This window comes from Caloenas nicobarica, chromosome 3 (genome assembly GCF_036013445.1).
Source record: "Caloenas nicobarica isolate bCalNic1 chromosome 3, bCalNic1.hap1, whole genome shotgun sequence".
Lineage (NCBI taxonomy): Eukaryota > Metazoa > Chordata > Aves > Columbiformes > Columbidae > Caloenas > Caloenas nicobarica.
Window position 1 is genome coordinate 22,248,676 of NC_088247.1, and position 21,079 is coordinate 22,269,754.

General features: G+C 39.9%; 1 protein-coding gene across 1 annotated transcript in view; it reads left to right on the forward strand.

Moving 5' to 3' along the window:
* DLGAP2 (DLG associated protein 2) overlaps nt 1-21,079 on the forward strand; it is a 387,953-nt gene that overhangs the window by 309,136 nt on the left and 57,738 nt on the right. The window contains exon 5 of the mRNA XM_065630895.1: nt 12,661-12,872. Within this exon, the coding sequence (XP_065486967.1) occupies nt 12,661-12,872 (212 nt within the window). The remainder of the gene's footprint in view (nt 1-12,660; nt 12,873-21,079) is intronic.

The following is a 21,079-nucleotide window of genomic DNA, read 5'->3' on the forward strand; positions in this document are numbered from 1 at the left end:
CCATTATTAGCTCTGCCATTAATTTTCTCTCTGACCCAGGAAATGTAATTTGTTAATCACTGCACAATTCAATTGCTCTATCTGCAAAACTGATGAAAGATATTTAACTTTTCTTACAGCAGTGTAAGAAGCATCACTAAATAATGATTGGATAAAAATAATGATTAGGTTCAGAAACTGAGAAAGGCAGAGAAACATGTCAGGTTCCCTAGACAGGAGAATTTACTGTCTTGCTCCAGAATATCTGGAAATGAGAATTCGAGGGATTATGAAGCTGATTATGCAGCAGCAGATTTCCCTGAGGTGCACAAGTGAACAGATTAGCAAAAAACCCCAGGCCTTTCACAGGATCTCTGTGTTTATAGCATCACAACACATGACATTAAAAGACATTTCTCCTGAGTGATGTCAGCTATATATTTTAAAATTCTTTTTAAAGTCAAGTGGTGAAATTATAGTCCTTCAGCGATCTTATATATGAATACATAAACATACCCCAGAATAATAAAAATTAATTGTCTGTGTTTATATATTATTAATATAACTTTATAATATATATATGACTTTTCCTCTGCTACCCAGTTATATGAGGATTCGCTGTACCCAACTCGCTTTTCTGTCTAGTGGTCTCCTTCTCATTATTTTTTCTTTTGACAGCTGTATAAAATATTGCTACTTCTGTTTTCCACTGAAAAGTTTTGGTATACAGAGTCCCAAACTGGAGACCATGGCATGGTCTATGCTTGAGATCATGTTTTCTGCGTTGTGTTTCTGGGCTTCCATTTTGTCTTCCACACTAATTACGGAGCTGTTTTTTCCTTAAAACTCTGAAGAGTGAACAAAGGAAATTTCTTCCTGAGATGTGAGCTTCTACCAAATTCACAGATGCCTGAAAAAAGGAAATGAAGAAAGACATTTTGAAGGCATCTGGACATTATATGCTTAAGTCATGACCCAGGGCTGAAAGCAAGTATTTATTTAACCTGGTAGATCTCCAGGCTTAGCCTCTGGCTCCTCTCTTAGGGCTTCACGTCACCTGCTCCCCCACAGAGGGTCCTTGCAGCCGGGCGATCCCCTCGCACAGGGACTGTGCTGCTGGCAGTCAGAGGTGATTCAGTCAACGTGCCTTGTCCCAGCATGGGTGGCCATCTGGTCCTAAAGTGCACAGTTTCAGAGAACTAAAGTAGCAGAAATAAAGCTGTATAAAACAGTGATTATTTTTCTCATCTAAAGATGATTGGATTTACATCACTCCTACTGCAGTGGAGGTGGTGGGAACGTGCAGAGAGAAGAGAGAGGGGAGGAATGGGACACCCATTTGGGCTCCAGCTCATCGGTAAACCAGCTATGATGGGAGCCAGACGGTCAGCGAGCACCACAGGAGCAGAGAGCACCCATATCTAACCGTGCACTAATAGCATTTATCGGATTCTTGTGAATGATTAGCAACAGTTTTAATGTATGGGCCTTTCATTTCTGTTTTGAATGCAGACAAACTGAGCTACAAATGCAGTTCTGGGCACCAAACACTTCTGTTATCTCACTCGACAGGCAGAACAGCCCAAGTATAATAGATCACACATGCAGTAAAGTGCACTTTTGTATAGTTATAGCTATAGCAGCTCCTACAGTTTTTAATTTTAATACTAAATATGTTAAGAAAAAGATAAATCAGTCGTGAGATGTATCTCCATCAGCTGGTTTGGCTAATTAGGTTCAACACATATACAGTGCAATGACTGATTCATTTCACTCTGATATGTGTACTAGCAAAGGAGCAAAGATTTTCAATAGAAAAAATGGATATGAACTAGATAGTTGTGCTAAAATGATGAATACAAAAATGTTGTTTACAGTTTCCAAGACTGAAATACCTGTGAATGCTAGTTAAATAAAAGTAATTCCTACAATAAAGCCAAAAGACAGGCAAGAGCATAGCACTCACCCTCACTGGAGTTCCGGAGCACAGTGCTACGTGTCACTGATTAATATTCCTCCCTCAGCCATCCAACAGCCTGTGAAGCAGCAAGCAACCAAGGTAAACACACCACAAGGTACAGTGAATGAGTCAGCAGGAAAAAAGAAAATAGCATGTTGTTCTAAAAATGTCTTCAGCCCACTCCTGTCTTCCTAGTGCATTTAAGTACTAGCGTCATCCATTACAGCAGTGGCACTGCTAAGCATGTGGGTAATAATGTCAGCTGTGTACTCTACAGAATGAAAGAAAAGCACAAGAGTTGGTCTCTTAAAAAGGAAAAAGAAAAAAAGCAGCAGCTTCAACAAGGCTCTTAGCTGGTTCAAGTTTTGCCTACATGCAGAAAAGCTTTGAGGATAAGCTAATGGATAAATAGGCATTAAGCCTTCAGTTACATTTTTCCAGGAACTCTTCTGGGGACAGGACAGATTCCCACAAACAAGACCGTTGCCCTTGAGAGGAATGCTACTGCTTTGCACTCTCCCTCTGTTTTGCAAGGATGGATGGATTTGAACTCAATGCATCTTTCTCAGCACTTCATCTTTGTGAAACCAGATTGTATCTGTTTGCTTGACATAAAACCCGTATATGAACTACAGAAACTGCATCCAATACTCTGCCAACTGATGCACACCATGGAGTTAGGCAGAGCTAGCAGAGTTTTGATGCTAGCATCCAAATCACTTTCACCCACACTGTCTTCACAATGATTTATGACCAGCCACCACTCCAGAATTAACTGGGTTGTTTCCACAGCAGAAAAAGCTAGTGTAGATAGTAGGGTAGCAGGGTAGTCTGCATCCTAAATCAGCATGGACATGTGCTGTACCATTTTCGTTTCTACAGCCCATGACAGTCCCACAAGGATGTCTCAGCCCTGTGCCCTCCCAGTCAGGAGCAGAGATGTGCAAGAGAGGCCCGTGATGCCCAGGCAATAAGGGAAATGATGGGACAGTTGACGCTCCACAGCCCGTTCACAGTGTTAATGTCAGCCTGTAACACCTGGTGCAGCACCTGGGGCCACTCTGTGGAGTTAAACCCCAGGTCAGTAAGGGTGTCATCCACTCATACAGAGCAGTAAGCTTGACCTCTCCTACTTGTTCCTCATAATGCCCTCTCTACCCATCGTCTCTCTGAAGAATTGCACTTATGATTTTAAGATCATTAAATAAAAAGGATTTAATAAAGCTGACACTTCCCTGTATTTACAGAATTCTGATGGTTTAGTGTGTCACAAAAAACCACAAAATACTTCTTAAATGCCCCTTTCAAGGGAAAAAGAAGAAAAAAAAAAAAAGACCACATTCAATCAATGATAGTGTAAAGCTCTGACCGAACACTTGTATCAGATTACCAGTGTCTTGAATTACTGTGTTAATGAGTGATACAACAGCATACTGCTTCCATGCCCGTGTACTAGGACGCTCATATTGGCTGAAATTAATTGCTGAAGCATTTTTGAAACAAGAGTAGAAAGATTTCAGAGTTAGTATTTTTTTAAAGCTGCCAAAGCAAGTCCCTATTACTGTAGAAATGTCAAAGCTAGGAACAGAAAAGGGAGGCCATGATTCCATTGCCCTTTAATCAGGGGGAATTGTCCTCCTTTATAACATGAGTACAGTGTGTTGCCAAATCATTTTTCAACGTTCACCTCACCGAAGCTGAAGGCTGACCTTTGCAGTTGTTACCCAAAGGTGTCGCTGGGTCTGAGGAAGTTTTCAGCGAGGAGTAACTTATTATTTAACACACTCAGGCCAGTTGTGTCTGTCAAACGAGACTGCCAGGACCGCACGCTCGGGGCTGTGATGACCGCACGCTCTCCTATCCCGCAGGCTCGCTGCCTCGGGCAGACCCAGCTCCTCTCCTGAGCAGTCTGTACCATTTATCCTGCAAACAGGCGACTGTAAAAAATGGCGAAGCATTAATAAACATTGCTTTGATTTTTTTTTTTTTTTTCCAACTGGTTTTGGCCATCCTACAGTGCTGTGCTTAAACATTGTTTTTTAAAGTGGAACTGCACATGTGTTTAAATGGCTGAATGTCTATATGGATAAGATCTCTGGTACTTTGTAGGGGAACTGATATTTTTGAAAGTGTGCAGACAGTCAAGCGTTACCTAGTAGCTAGACAGGAAAAAACCTACTCATTTCACTCTGTAAGCTAAATGTAATAATTGTAGTCATCTGGAGTTAGCTGTTCAAAACTGTCAACCACTAGTTAAAATGAGAAAAACAGATGATCGGCAAATATATCTGTTTTATACAGCCTTTAAAATTATTTGTGTTTTAAAGACATGTACTGGGTTTTTTTCAGTAGTAGCCCTTAAAAAGTGATATCATTTCCTGCTTAGATTAAATAAGATGCTGTTTGCTACAGACCTTCTTTTGGGTCAGCCCCAGGTATGCTGCCTTTTAGGCTCTTCTTCCCTGTCTAGCCTTATAGTAGCTCTGCAGCTTTGGGGTCTTTGCTACGCCTGCAATCTCCATGGTTTTGGAGGTGCTGTGCATTTTAAGTATGTTGGGAATGCCTCCCCTTTTCTTCCTTTAAGGGCATTCTTGTCTCTTAGTCCATACTTCTGTGGCCATGAATGGTCTGTGGAGTCTTACCCCACTCACACAGGTTATGATAAGGTGACAACTCTGAATTTCCCTCGGTGTCTGCAGTGGTAAAGGCAAAGATATTTGCAGGGGGACCTGCAGGTGGTTTTGGCTGCCATGTTGAAAGTCTGGGCTGAAGGGGCTGCTGATGCTTTATTTTCCCATTTCCAAAAGTGGCTAGAAAAGGACAGAGCAGTAAGGCACTGCAATGCCTGCACTGCGCTGCACGGGACCCCAGCTGCCTGCGGGGGCACTGGAGGTGCCACAGCAAGGCCACAGGGGTGCGGGTGACCCCCTGTGAGCTGGGCCACATGCCCCGCACTCAGGGAGTCTTCTCTCCCGCAGTTTCATCAGTCAGTAACCAGGCTGGTTTTATTCTCTGTGCTGTGCAGATAGCTGGGCTCCATCCACCCTGCAAATGTGGTTCAGGCCATTCAGTCTACCTCTCCCGAAAACATCTGCCAGCAAAGCTTGTATTTAGCTTCAGTTGCTGATATTGTGGTCTCCTGGGCCTCGTCTGCTGCCCTGTCAGTCAGGCAGCCCAGCTGGCAGGTATATTCCCGGCTCCCCTTCACCTCAAGTGAGAGACAAGCTGCAATCCAGTTTAGGCCTTCAGCCTTTTGATGCTTGGTTTAAGCAGAATTTGCATTTTAATTAAATGAATTCAATTTATAGAGAAAGTTGTAAAGGAAAATGCAGCTATGAGCTGGCCCAAAAAAGGTAAAGAGAGAGAAAAACAAACTCTGTGTGCATGACTATGGCAAATTAATTGGCAGAAATGTTGCATTTTGTGGCAAGCATGAGAAGTTCCAAGTTTTGGTCTTTGATGCTTCACTACCTAATGCTACATCTATGCTATCAAACGGCATAGTGTCAGGAAATGTTCTTTGGCACTGGATCCTGATCCTCTGTATCGGGTGGCTTAGCCTCTTGGACCTTGTCTTCATCCAAGCCAGCCAGTATTTCCCTAAACATTTCCTGGGTACAGTTCAGGACTTAGCACAGGCCAGGAACCATTTCTGGTAGCCACTCTGGTTTGGAGGCAAACATTGCTCAACAGCAGGGGTGGGGAGTGCTGCAGGCCAGCTGACCTCCATGCAAGAGAGGGGGTCTTCATTTACTACTGCATGCACAGCCCCAGGGTAATCACCATAACATTTGCATTTGCATAACATTTGTCTCTCACTAACACTGATGATTGTGCACCAGCACAGTAAGTTGGAGCGACTCACCAGTTCAGCTGAAAACTTATCTTTACTTACCTTTATTAGTGTTGCTAGGGCAATTTTCCAGGTAGCACTCTAAGTCCCTTTACCATTACTGGTATGACTACATGGCTAAATATTGCTTAAGAAAAGCCCGCCCGGCTTAAGTTGGGGGTAGTATAATTTTAAAGCTGCTTAAACTGACCATGAAGCAGCGTCCCGCATCACTTGCCAAAGGAAATATGCAGCCAACTGGAACCCAGGTTTCTTCGTTGAATCCCTACAGTTTTCATGTCTTAGATTGAGAGGCCATATATGTCTAGGTTCTCATCTGAGTACAGGTCAAGCCCTCACTTCCGTCCAAGTTCATTGCGGCGATGAGAACGACGCAGACAGAGATGCACAGACACAGAGTTCTTGTTAGCAGTGAGAGCAGAGCCAGGCAGAGCTGAGCCGAGCTGAGCTGAGCCTTCTTTAATTAATAGTTCTCAATTTATAGGTTTACAGATATGGGCCTGGATGTTTTTTCAAAAAATGTTATTCCAAACACACCACACACATCTTGTGACTGTTTTCAGTCACATTCCCATGTATATTTTGTGGGCGGTGTTTGACCCACTCATTCACATGCCCAGGCTCAACATTCACACATCATATGTATGGGGGCAGTTTTCCAGCCCAAGATATCATTCTCACTGGCCTGGGCTATCACTCCTTACACTCATAAAAAAAATACTTCTGTATAACCGGTCCAAGGCCCTTTACAGTTTGACTAATTGCTGTTAGTATTATTTCTTCTTTGACCGTCCAGACGGTCCTGTTAGTATTGATCTTCCTTTATCATCCAAGTGGCTGGAACCGCATGTCTTGCTGTTCCCACAGTTCATCTCATACCAAAGTTCTGGCACAAGACCTCAGTGAGCTCCAGGCTCAGCAGGCAAAAATCACTTGTAGTGTGGACAAGCCCACCAATGTCATCTGACTGCACCTCGCTCCTCTGTGTCAAAACAGCACCGAGTCCAGAGGGACCCAGCAACATAGCAGAGGATTTGCAGGTGGCTGAACTGCGGTCTTTGCCAGCAGTATCAGCACAGCGGGTCACGAGGTGAGCATTTGGCCCACATTCATCCAAACAGTATAAACAAAGCCACAAAGTCCTCACAAAACTATTCGCAGTATTTAACCATTCTTGATTGTTGCTGGAGACTATAATCTGCTTTCATCTACTTGCAGCTTTGTACAAAGGCTGTTTTTCTGAGGTTCCTTGAAGAAGACATGATTTAAGAGAAAATCTCTTACCTATATTTCAGTTGGTATCCTTTTTTTTGGGGGGGGAGGGATGTCATCTTCTTGACCAGGCTGAGAAAGCATAAAATTATAAAAATTTCACATCTACTTTGTAGTGTTGCATATCGTATCCTTCTTCATATCATCTATAGTCTAATTTCATCCACAGACAGCTTCTACTTCTAGTAAAATGTGAAATTTATATTACTGAGATAAGATTTAGGTCATAATGAATATTTCAGTGCATTTTACATCTGCATGCTAATTAAATTTCACAGGACTCCTATGAGGTAGGTAATCCTCATTTTAACCTTTGAGAATGAGAAATATGAAGAAGTGATAGTCAGCTCCCTGAGCTGAAGCTATATATTTAGAAGTGTTTCATTTTAGATAGTAAAGTGATATGCCAGATTTTAAGCAGATCAGCAGTTTAGTGGTGGAACACCTTTAAAATTCTGGGAGCTGGAAGCAAATGCCACAGAAATGTGTGGAACAAAGGAGCAGATCAGTTTTGAAATGCCAGTGGCTGCTACCAGTTTGACTTCTTTAGCTAAATCCTAAACTGAAATTTAAAAAACTTGAAATAGCAGTAGTCAAAGTCCAGAGTAATTAATATTTCATTTGTTCTTCCAGTTTTGACACTAGAATTTCTTAGATACAAGGTTGAGTATTCACATTACTAGCACTAGTTCCTGAATGAGGGCCTAGATTACCCATCTCTGATTAGATATAAGGAAAACTGTGGTCAAACATTGGAACAGGTCACCTAGAGAGATTGTGGAGTCTCCATCTTTGGAAACATTCAAAACCCAGCTGGACACAGTCCTGGGCAACCTGCTGTACCTGACCATGCTTTGCGCAGGAGGCTGGACTAGAAACCTCCAGAGTCCCTTTCAACCTCAGTGATTCCCTGATCCCTAGTTAGTTCCGGAGGTTTGATGAATTCACCCCTCTTTTCCCTGTTTTTCCTGCTGTTGCTTACATGCAGAATCTCTGTAATCTGAGAATCCGGGGACAGACTCACTGCCAAAGCCCAGTCAGGGGTGCAGAATCCTGTCCTTCTGACAGGTCTAACCTGAGCACAACCAACACACCCAACAGGGAGGACTTCTAACAAAACACATGGATAGTGACTTCTATTCTAAAACATGGAAATTTGTTTTCATAGTAATGAAGTTTCTAGAATACCCACTGCGAAGATGTGAGTTCAGTTTCTTCCTTCGGCTGCACAAAGTCTAACCCTCATCTTCTCAGTTCCCCAAATTGCATTCTGAGCAGCAGGCTCTAAGGCGGTTTGGAGCAAAGACGCTTCTTTCTTTGTTACAGTGCTCCACAAATTTTATCCAACACCCTTTCATATAAAATTCATGTGAGTGTTTGGCCCAGGGACAATAACTAAGCTCCCTCATTCCAGGTTAAGCACCTGAATCAGGAGGCTGCAGCACACCCTTTCTTGTACATGAAGCCCTTCTCTTCTAACCAGCCCTTGCCAGGCAATCTGTGAGTGATTCATGAAAAGGTTGTGAGTTACAAGAAGAGGAGAAGGGCATGCCAGTTTATTTATCAGCTCTAAGTCCTTTCCTTCCTGAGCACTCCAGCCATTACTGGTTAGAAGGTGAGCAGTGGCATCTCCCACTTCCGCAGCCATTTTTTCATGGAAGGAAAGAATAAGGCTGCTCAGTTCCTCAAAAACAAATCTGAATTTATTATTGGGAAGATTATTTTAGACTGTTAATGGGAAATGACAGAAGGGTCTTTCTGCTGCCTATAATCAGATACAATAAACCCAAGAAAGAAGGAGTGTTTGAGGTTTTCTTCATGCTTTGCATTTTGTTTGCTAACTAAAGGGACCTTTTGGTTCCTTTCAAATGTTACTCTGAAAGAGTTGACTCCCCTAAATACCTTTTGTGGTAATTTAGGGTCTTGCCTAAGGTTCTGGAGTTCATTCTCAGGATCAGCTGCATAAAATGTAGTAAGTTTTAGGTACCAGGTGCTTTAATAAAATGGGGCCTAGGTGACTAATCTAAGATATCAAACTGAATCAGTGGCAGAAAAATTAAATGATCCCAAATTTCCTGAACATGGCTGTGCTCCTCACAGCAACAGTGCATGAAATTTATGAAAGAGATTCATCATTTTCTGTAGTAGCTATAACCAAATCAGCAATCAGTGACAAAATGAAATGAAAAGATCCAGACCTTGTCAGCTCGTTGTTCTTACAAAAGGAAATTCATATGGTAATATGCAGTCTAACTCCTCTGTGGATAGAAGCTGCATATACAACAGTTCATGTTAACATCAAGAACAGGAGGAAGGCCTTTTTAGACATTATAAATATCAGCACTCATCACTATATGCAAGTAGATAATTAGGGTAATTATTCCCAATTAGCAGCTGCAAGCCCTGCAGATGGGAATTTCAGGGACTGGTAACTATTGTAAGAAAGCATTTTTCCAAGCTGCAAAGCCCTTTTCATGTTTTAGAAAATATACATTTCATGACCCTCATGCATGCTGTTGAATATTTTTGGTAATATTTCAAAATAAAAATCTTTCCTGCAGTAGTATAATATTTCTGCTTTTTTTAAAGCCATGTTGGGATCTGAGATGGCCTGGATTTGGAAAGATTTTTCCAAGTATTTAACCTATCAGCTAAAGTAAATGATGAGCCAGGCCAAACTGGGACTCATTTTTTCTTCTATTCTCAGCCCATGAGGAAAAACAATGTCAAGGACCCTTTCGTTGGCTCTTGAAGACAGCAGGACTCCAGCTGTTTTCCTAGGCTCTGCATGAAACCTTCTGAGAAAGCACAGTGTCAGACTTGCTTGCTAGGCTCCAGAAGCATTTTCCCTGTGTTCATTTTATCCTGTGCCTTCGAATGGCTCGAGGGTAAAAAACACACATATTTTAATTGCAAATAGCATTTTTCAATCATAAAGGCTTCTGTAATAGTCAACAAGTTACTTTGATTAGAAAGGGATTCTTGGTGCATTTGTGTGTACCGTGAGTGCATCACAAGCACAAATGGAGCAGTGCTTCTTCAGTTCGTAGCTTTCATGTAAATTCATTTAACTTATTAGTTCAGAAAGTGAAATAAAAGTAATCAACAAAAATAGTAGCATATGACTGTAAGATTTGTCCTCGGGAAGCTCCTTATCACAGTGAAGAAACTTAATTTTTAGAGACTTTAATGTAAAAAAAATCAGTCACTCCTATCTTTTAAAGTAAGATTTCAACTTCAATCAACAAATAAGCCTGTGTTTACTTATTTAAATAAAGTCCTTATCGAGGTATTTGAACATGGAATTTCAGACAAAAGAAAGTCGAAAAACTAATCATTTTTTGCATTTGAGTAAGTTAAAGGTTATTGATCAATGTCTTTTTAAACTTTCTATTTAATTATCTTCAAGCTAAAATGAAGTAAAGAAATTTCAATCCAAAATAATTACTCTATGAAAAAGTTATGAGTTTTTTTGAAAAAAGTGTAGTGAAACTGAACATAGTAATTCAGTTTTAGTACAGAAAATTGAACAGTATAGCTTACAGTGGGCCCATATAGATACCACTAGATGCTTTTTCAGCCTTCAGATTTTGTTGTTAGCTATGTTGACATGCAAGTAATAAGGAAGATTTTAAAGTGAGTATATATTTCTATGCTATTGATTTTTCTTAATGTAGCTTGCCAATTCAGATTTTTTACAGTTAATAGTCCTGCCAGCTGTAGTTTAAAAAAAATATATATGTATAATAAGTAAATAAAAAAGCTTAAGAAAATATATTTAGTTGGTGTATTTTAGTAGTCTGGCTATTATAACTATCACTACCTGTAAATACCTTTTAGGTGTCCTAGAATCTTGAAAATCCTTCCTCCGACATTAATCTCATACCTACTAGGTCTTAAAAATGAAATGAGTGTGATATATCACATTTACAGGCTTCAAGTTTGGGAAGATTTTTCATGCTCCCTTTCCCATCACCATCCAAAGCTGAATAATATGGAAAGTTTGTTTCTTTGCATGATCTAACCCATATTTCCTTTAGATTCATACTCTGTCCTATTACTTTTTATAAGAATATATCTCATAATTTTTTCTCTAATATTTGTCTCTAACATTTTTCTGATCTGTATGATCTGCTTCATCTCTTATCTGACTTTATCTTCAGTCTCTCTTTTTTCTCTCCTGAGCTTGTTTCTTTAATTTAATGTCTCTTTCTTTACTTGTTCACTCTCTTTTAAAACTTCATTTCCTCCTTAATCCCTTTTTGGGACTCAAAGCATCAGGTCTGTTCACCTAGTGTGTGGCTAGTTCATGTATCTGGAAAGGGCAGTAAGGATGACAGGCAGACCGGGGGAGTTATTTAAATCTGATCTCCAAGACTTCTGAAACCAATGGGAGCATTTGCTTCAGCTCCGCGGTGAACTCTGTCTGTAGAAGGTCTCAAATACATTCTACTTGAAAGTCTTTATTAGACATCCTGCTTTGCAGAAACTCCTTAATATAAGCTTATCTGGAAGTTCGGATTTATTATACATTGGTAAATAATGCCATTATACTGTTTAATATATAGGAAGTCATTATGTTGATAAAGGATTTGATGCTGCCAAGTGCATCAGCCCTGGTCCACTGATGTACACTGTCACATCCTTCTTTTTAACCATGAGTCATTATAATGGATTTCAGAGAGCTGCTTATACCCTTTAAGTTAAGCAAATGTTTAAGTGTGTTTCTGGATTAGGACCAGAGGACTCAGCACCTTAGAAGATTAAACAAAAGGCAAAGAATTAGCAATATTGGCAAAGACAGGCTTACTGAGGTTGTCCATAAGTCTTAAAGAAAGGCTGGCTTCACTTCTCTGCTAATTTGTGGTGCAAAGAGAGATCCACTCACCAGCTATGGGTTATCCGACTACCAATCTTACTAACTGAAGAATCACCTCAGCTGCATGAAAGCAGCCTCAGCCAAACATACTAGCAATTAATTGGGTATGTTCCTGATACGTTACAGCCTCTATGCACCATTTTGCAGTTTCTAAATATGACGAAAGACAAATTGCAACTTTTTCTTTTTTCACTGAAGTTTGCCCTAAATCAGAATCCTATCCATTTATGCCAAAACCACAGCTGAGTTTAACTTAAATACTTCATTCACCTTCCTGAAAAGCAGCCAAAGCCCCATATGAGGAGAGCTGGTAAAAGACTGAAGTGCTCAGCTTTCAATTAGTTTTAGGTCTGAGACACCTGACCAACTTACTGTTTATCAGCTGAAAAATCTGTGTGCAAACTTTTAAGAGGTTAAGCTAAGCTATTTCCTGCAATTTAGAGCATGTCTACAAACAGATATTGCAGCTCAGCCTACCACCCATGACCTGAGTGTTCCTTGGGTTACAACATCTATAAACTCAAGATTTCCAATCCTGAAGTTGGCATTATTTTGCCATATCGTTTGGGGAGCTTAGAAATTTATTTCTAAGTGATCTGTTTCTGAAGAATAAAAAATTCATGACTTGTCATTGTAAAATGAAAAATTGAAGGAAGTATTTAAACATATGAAAACCATAATGAACATTTCACATGTGCGTTTTATGGTCTCCATTAGGTACCTCAGGATGAATGGGGAGGATACCCAGCCGGTGGGAAAGATGAAGAGATCCCCTGTAGAAGAATGAGAAGTGGGAGCTATATTAAGGCCATGGGAGATGAAGAAAGTGGAGACTCTGATACGAGCCCCAAGACATCACCAAAATTAACAGTTCGACCAGAGTCGTTATTAAAATCCATTGGACAAAGACCACTGGGAGACCATCAAAAGTAGGTTTCACTATACCGTGTTATACATATTTCTGAAATTTGCTGTGACTTTGGTAATTTTTCCTTGTGTCTTACTGGTAGTAGTCAGTATCTATGACAAAATATGATATTATAGTTAAAAAGCTAACTTTTTTGTCTTAATTTTAAATTAGCAACAGTTTCTTGTGATTACTGGATGAAAAACTGTTATCTTCCCCCATTCATGCAACAAACCTGCTACTTCAGGAAGTGTTTATGTTTACTGAAGGAAATATATCCATGTTTTTATCACAAGTTTAAAATTCTGAATATTTCTTTCTAGAGGGGCTACTGTATAAGTCTTTGTTATTTCATTGCTTTCTCTGAAACAGAAAAGATACTATTCTATACTAGGTACAATAACAAATATGTACTTCTATCATATATTTGGCATCTTTTACTTATTGGTAAAATGCTTTTGTATTGGCTACACTATATCATACTCATTTAAACACATCGCTGGGGGTTTTGTTTGTTTGTTTTTCATTCATACTACCTGCAATATGGCCTATTAAATAACTAAAGCAAATTTTAAAACTATAGGAAAATATGTAGTTATATATGTTTTCCAATAGATCTTTATCTTTCTCTCTGTTTTATCCCTTCAATATATCATTTTATGATTAAACTGAGAGTATACTTCCGAAGACAGTCTCTTTCAAAGTGATAGCAGCTTCTATTAATGTGACTGGGTGTTAGAAAATTGATCTTTTTGCCTGGGAGACAGATCCCCCCATAAAATGAAGAAATTAAGAGTGAAACCTTTGATCGAAGGTTGTTTGTTGTTCTGAAGGTAAAACTATGCATAGTGTACCATAGTGACTCACCTTTTCATAAAATAAAACAAAACAAAAACCTTAGGCAAAAATCCTTTTGGCTTAATTAAACTGAATTATTTAGTTTGTAGTCTTGAAGAAAACCATCAACTTTCACTATTACTCAAAAGAATGGTTTACATCTATATGGTTTCATACAGCTTATTTACACATCTCTGTAGGGTCAGTTCAGATGCACAAACAGTGGTGACTGTACCATGAGCTGCTGTAAGAGTTCTGAGATACCACAAAACAAGACTGGCAGGTCTCCACTCTCCATTGGCAACTAAAATGCAGGCAGGATATCTTATGGCATCTCAAAGGGTGCCAGAGACCTGTTTTTAGGCAACCAAGCCAAATTCTGAATGTGAGTGTGAAGGATTTGCTAGAATATTAGTTCCCATGATGAAAACATGGCCTATAACTTAAGTATTGCTGACAAACCTGTACCTGGCTGAATTCCAATAATGAAAGTATTAACTCTTAATGACAGCAATTGGAAGCAACATTTGAGTTTTTGATATCCTCTGTCATTGTACCTGGGCTGAATTTTGGGTTTGAGACATTAACTGGTTCAGTCCAAAGTTGCGAAAACCCCCAGGAAATAAAAAGATGGTTAATTTTCATCTTGTGAGTACGCGTCACTGGGAGTAGAGGTCTTTCAGGATGAAGAGCCTATAATTTTTCAGCCATGGTGGAGATATGTTGTGAATTCTTCAGTACTGGATTTTCTCATAAATGGGTCTGAAAGCTGTGGGTCCAGTAAAAGGGTAATTATCCTCATGGGACAATATGTGCTAAGGGAGGGTGTTCTGATGTCTGTGGCTTGTTAAGAGGGATCCTTCTGAAGGCAACAGGGAAAGAGGACATAGTTGACTTTCTCAAACTTCCACATGTCAACCAGCTGTCTTACTGCTGGTAAATTAAACATTTCCAGAAAACGGACCTGAGTGCAGAAACCTGACCATGTACACTGACAAGGTTTTGGAGTGGCCCCTGGCAGACTTGTTGCCTGGGTCTATTAGCACTGTCCCAGCCACTGCCTGGCCATGTTCTGGGCATTGCTGTAGGCCAGGGATCATTCCCAGAAGGCGGTTTGGATGCAGCCGTCCTGCTTTGGAGGGTATGTCGTATCCATTCTAGTACCACAAACTGGAATCTTTTCGCACAGACAGTTCTAATTTTCCAAGTACTGAGATCAAATAAAATCTGTTCTGTTCTTTGTTTTTGGCTATGGGTAGGTCTCTCACAAGTGAATGTAGATAACAGCACAAATTTTCCATTGAGTGGCAGCTCTCAGTGCCTGCCCTAGACTCCCACAGTTTGTAAACAGATCCAGACAGCATCTAGACATACCTATTCAAAGAATATGTTTCAAGAAAAAAAACAAAACAAACAACTTTCTGACTGTTAAATCCTGAAGGTAGGTGGTTATTAGTAGATCAATACCAAATGTTGTGTCTTCTGTCAGTTTTCCATGTATCGCAAATACACCACTCAAAATATAACTGATTAAAACACGAGTGTGACGCTGGTGTAATATACTGGAGTTGACAGCTGTGCCTGTTCATGGTCCCAAAGGATTTAATGGCATAGTTACTGCTATCTGCAGTTGGAAAAGGAGGAAGTTTTTGTAATACTGTGAAATATTATTAGGGCATCTGTTAAGAATTTGTTGCAAACACTGCACTAGGAATAAATGAGCAGCCCGGCTGCTGCTGACAGATGTCTTTTAAATCCTTGGGTTTGCCTTAAACTGAGGGGCAGCACCATGAATCTGCCAGCCTAGCATACACGTTTTCTTCCAACAAACTTGAGGAAGAAATGTGACAGCTATTCTGGTTCTTATATGTCTTTCTTGTGAAAATCTTCAAATTTCAGCAGTCCTAAAGCAGACAGAAAATTTCTTGTCTCACAAGAATACAAAGTGCTCATCCTAACCTGGGATTTTCACCACAAACCATCTCCTCCCAGTACCTCTCTGTCTCGCTGTCACTGTGATTACTTTTTATGTCTGGCAAATTTCTGTGAGGATGTAGCAGGCAATGATGGTTATGGAGCCTGCCTTCCTCCTCCGGCATGGCTCAGTAATGCCCCGTGCATGCCAAGTTCCCCTTGTACCGCTGATCACGCTGCTGAGCCAGCAGCCAAGGTTTTGAACATCACTCCTGCATGTATAGCAGGGCTCAGTAGCGTTTCTGGCATGTATTATGAGAAATTACATAATTCAAGATGTCAGCTGCATTAGCTGGCTTTTTAGCTTGTTTACCGGAATGGAGGGAGAAAATGCACAGAAAGAAAATGGGGCTTATACTTTCTTAGTCCTCTGCTTAGGTGACAGGATAGCTCAGAACTGGAGTTTAACAGAGCACCAGTAAACCTGTAATAAAAACCGAATATTGATAGTTTTGGTGGCATAAAAACATGATTGTCTGCAAAATGTGTTTAGGTGGGTTTCATAAGAATAAATCTTGAACAGGATAAAATGAAAATTAGAAAAACATTCACTTAAGCTTCAACAGTCCTTTGACGTGTGCATGTTTCTCTTCTGAGTTTTATCAGGCATCTTTGTGAGGATTTTTTTCCCATTTAAATTGTGTTTCTACTTTGACGAAAGTATGCCCCTATTTGGTCAGTTTGTGTTGCTCAAAGGCTCAGAAAATTGAATGTTAAAAATTCATAGACAATAAAAATGCATATTTGTACCTGAATTTAAAAAAATGTATTTGACAACATACAAATAGGTAAATGTAACTGAGTTAACAGAAACATTAAAATTCTGAAATCATTTCTTTTAAGGCACTCTTTGACAGGAATATAGTTTACACCCAGTGGGAATAAAAAAGCAGAGCAGAGTCTGCCACTGCTGTTTTACGCAGATGACAGAAGCAGGGCATATGCCCAACCTCTGCCATCTGATCACCGCCTCTGTCAAAGCGCTGGCACAGCCAGCGTGGTCCCCAGCCCGTTTTCAGCCGTGGCCACCTGGCTCTCTTCTCCATAGTGCCCAGGCACGTCTGAGGGACTAACCCTGTTGGATGCAGCCGCCCTGTCTAGAGGATAAGAAAGTTCAACTGTACAGGCCAGTTGGCCAAAGGGTCAGGTAATGGACCTAGCTTATTTCTGAATATAGCTATAGCCTAAGTCACTCAAATTTTGCTGGCTTTTTCAAAAATTAAATGTGCCTAAATATCTAGATTACTCGCTGAAAATACATGCATTTCAATTTGTTCTTTGTGAATGCTGTTTCAAAAGACTAAGTAGTATGTTGCACTAGTTAGTCCTACAACATTAAGTCAAAGGCCGGTGAAATTTATTATTATTATTAAATTGCATTTGAGTGAAATATAATGCAATAAGGCTCATTGTAGTGGAGACAGGACACGTACTTGAATCTGCTTCCTTTCCAACTTTTTGCTTTCTTGGAACAATGCCAGCAATCCCATTTATTGAGGAAATTATCTTGACTCCCAGCAGTCTCGGCAGAAAAAAATATTAAACTTTTAAAATTATTTTTTTATTTTGCATTATGATTAAGCATACGAAGTCTTTTGCGTGTCAGTTTTGGTATCCCATTACCAAATGTAGGTCTTCTAGAGGTGAAATGCAAGCCCATTCAATTCAGTCCATCATTTTCTGCCATTCTGGGATGCTACTGGGGATGGAGTTAAACTGTGTTGGAAGGTAGTCTGAAGAAGGTGGCTTGTAGAAGGTAGATAGCATGACGCTGGGTATTTTATTTCATAGTAAAGGTCAAAAGAGCTGAAGAGTTTACAGAATTGGTAGCTGAAACGAAGATGTCTGTCCTTAATAAGCTTTGTGCAATCCTGTAAAAAAAACTGACCCACATGATTTGTAAGGGTATCCTTCCAACCTAGTAAATGTCATTGCTCTCTATTTGTGACAAAAACAAGCAAAGCTGAGAGAGGGAAGCATCACAGACACCGGGATTCAGAAAGGAAAGCTGAAAAGAAAACAAGAATTTGGGACAATGTGATGGAAAAACAATTGTGTTACTGAAGATAGTGTTCCAGTTATTCGATGCTTCTCATTTTCAAGAAAAGAGTACTTAATATACCGATTATGTAAATGAACAGGATAGCGCTGTAGAAATAGCAAGTTCCATTTTCAGTATCTTGTTTTTGAAGTGTTGTGAAAGATTCTGAAAACTGTCTAACCGTTTAGTCAAAGTTAACTCACTCTATTTGAAGATCATACCGGTATCAGTCACGCAAATGAATAGTCGTGCTGTGCTGAAGTTTTCCATTATGTCCTGAAGTGACTCATGGGGAAACTAGATGCTGCAAACATGACGATGAAATAGGTTAAGCTACAGTAAAACAAAATCAGTGACAGCAATTCGTACTTTTGTTTTGCAAACCTCTAATGGCAGACTTTACTGTGTCAGCTTGTAGTCCAGACACCTTAAGCTGATGAGTGAGTAGACAGGTAGTACAGAAATGTACTATTTCAATGAGGAAGGAAATCTGCCATAGCACAAAGTATTTGGTGGACTACCACAGTACAGTACCAGTGGTACTGTGATTTGTCTTGGCTGTATTCTCCATCTAACCCTCTGCCAGGTTTTGGCCCCTCTATGGAAGTGTCTCAAACTCTGAGTCACAGTCAGAAAAAAAGCAGCTGTGCCTCTCAGGTGTTTAATACCTTTGCATTGGATGTTCTTAAAGTCCATAACACACTTGAAGAGCACAATGCATGTCCATATTTCAGGCACTATTCTTCACAGTCTGGTATCTCAATGCAAAACACACTTTATTGAGAAGTTTAAGCTAATGTGCCTAAGAGAAATCTGAAATGGTTGGCATGTCATCATGGTAAGCCAGGTCGAGGTAGTGATCTGAATTAAAAATAACCTTTTCCTGCCCTTCCCTTCTCAGAGGGAAAGATTGCATCTCTCCATGGCCATACTAATTTACACTGACTTAAAGAATATCTGGACTATGACCCGAGCCACATCCACATGTTCTATTCTGAAGACTACATTAGGGCAACAAAAAGTTGCCAAAGCACACAGCAAGGGGGTTAAACTGCAATAAGAAGATCTGACAGCACTTAACTGCCAGAGCCCGTGACTCTGCAGAAATCATGCGACAGCACAGGCTCATCTATGGCATGTGGGAAATCTCCATTTTAAAAAAAAAAATTCTTACCATTCATAACCAGTTGTGCTAACCACAGCACACTTACAGCATGAGAAAGTGGAAAAAAACAAATGAGAAGTTAGGAAGCACTGAATGAGTCCAGACCTCTGTCTTTTCATCCATCTTTTCCTAATGGCAGTGCCAATGCCATATCGTTTAGCGACAGGCAGATTTGTGGGTATTTCTCGTGGGGAAAGTACACAGAGAGAAGTCTTGATATTGCAAGCTGTAGATCAGTGTGCACATGTAGAAGAGTGGATGTGCTGCAAAAAAATAATAGATTGAGAGTTTAAGCACAGCTTCCTTGCTGGAGGAATCAGTGTCCTATTTCAGTGCTATCCATTGCTGATTGCTGCCCACCACTGATGCAAGCCTTTTTTTAATTTTTAAGGGTAGACTTCAATTTACCATTAACTCTTCCTCTGCATTTCAAATTAGGAATGGTTTTGAAGCCTTTCCTGAGAAACCTTTTCAGTAGAGGAGATGAGAAAAAAAAATCACTAGAAAAGTAGCCCTCATCTTTTAAATGCTTTTTATTTATCTTTGGTTTTTCCTCGATCTTCTGACTCTAAAAAGCCTCATTACACACTTCATTAATAGCTTTCTGAGGTCCTGTAGTGTAGTAGCATCTACTCAGAGTCTCTGAGGGATGAAATTGGAGATTTACTGAGGAGAGTTTGAGGGCTAATTGCAAAGTCTTATCAACCAATAATGCTATCAGTGGGCCACTGGCACAGCAATAGTGTCCTCTGCTGCAGTCAGTAAGATCTGGGTTAGATTAGTCTACAGGGTTAAGAGGGAATGCTGATGAAGGGCAGCCAGTCATATGACTACCTAAGAAGTATCTTTTATGGGGTCAGAAGACAGTCCCCATCCTTTCTTCTTTTGCAGAGTAATAGGAAGTGCTCTTCAGCAGTTAGGCACCTCGTTCTCTTAGAAGTAGCGCAGTATGAAACCCAGGGAGTAATTGAGCCCAGATCTCCTGCCTCATTGTAGCGAATACCAGCTTTATGTTGTAGGGCTGAAGTGTGTTACCCTGGATTAGGGATGGAGAGGGGATCCTAAGGCTCTGAACAAAGTGTGGAGTCTTCTGAACAAAACAGGCTTTTGTCAGAAAGATGCAATTATGTGTGGATTGCAGTGAAAATACAGTAAGATTCAGTCCAGCCTTATAAGCACAAATACTGAGATCCAAGAGAAACTATGTTTCTATTTTCCAGTGCCTGTTCATTCCTGCTTGCAACAAATATGTTAGTTTTTCTTGTCATTCGAACAAGAGCTGCTTTTCTCATTTGTTTAGTTTTTAGTAAAAACTAAATGAGACTATAAGGTATGTGTGCAGAAACAAATCACTTCTACAGGAAGGATTTTAAAATTAAGGTGCTTTTGGCTAAAAAGAAGAAATAATATAGATATTGTCACTTCTCTCAGTTCTAGTCTGTTTTTTCTTCAGAAATTACAGGGTCTCGTTAATGTCTTCAACTTCAGTATGAAAAGGTCACTTGTTTGTTTAAGACCTATTGGCTTTAATGGATTTACATATATGTTTAAGTTAAGCTCATGCTCAGATGTTTTACTGAGTCTTGATGGTCTGTAGTCCACACTGGTTCTGCCTAATTATCATTTTTTGCATGTATATGTGTATATGTACCAAAAGCAAATAAAAGGAAAAAAAAAAAAGTGAGACACCTTCCCATAGAAAATGATGAATACTTCAATTCCATAAAGGCATTTGGGAACATACATCCAATATTGGCATTCTGCTTAGATCCTCAGATCTATTTACTGAACTTCTGCATCATGCTTTAATTACGTCTTAAGTTTTTGCCATCACATCTGCCCGAGTTTTGTTGTTGCTGACCAGTTCACTGTCTGTTCTCCAGGGCAAGCTCAAAATAGGATATTGGGACAAGACTTTTAGGATTAGCTATATGTGCACATCTGTCACCTCTTACAAACAATAGCTCTGAGTTTAGATTTCCCACGTCAGACTTCTTTTATTACAAGCACATTCTGCACGATTTGGAGCACAGGCTTGATTGAGCCTATATCCTCTGTACCTTTGCAAGGAGTGATCAAACCACCAGACTGTTTAACTGTTCCAGATTATTTCCTCTTATTCTCTTCTGGTTCATGTTGTACAAAATCCCTAAATAGTTACTGACAAAAAAGGTTCTCTCCTACCAGTGATTAGCAGGCATTTCATAAGGAC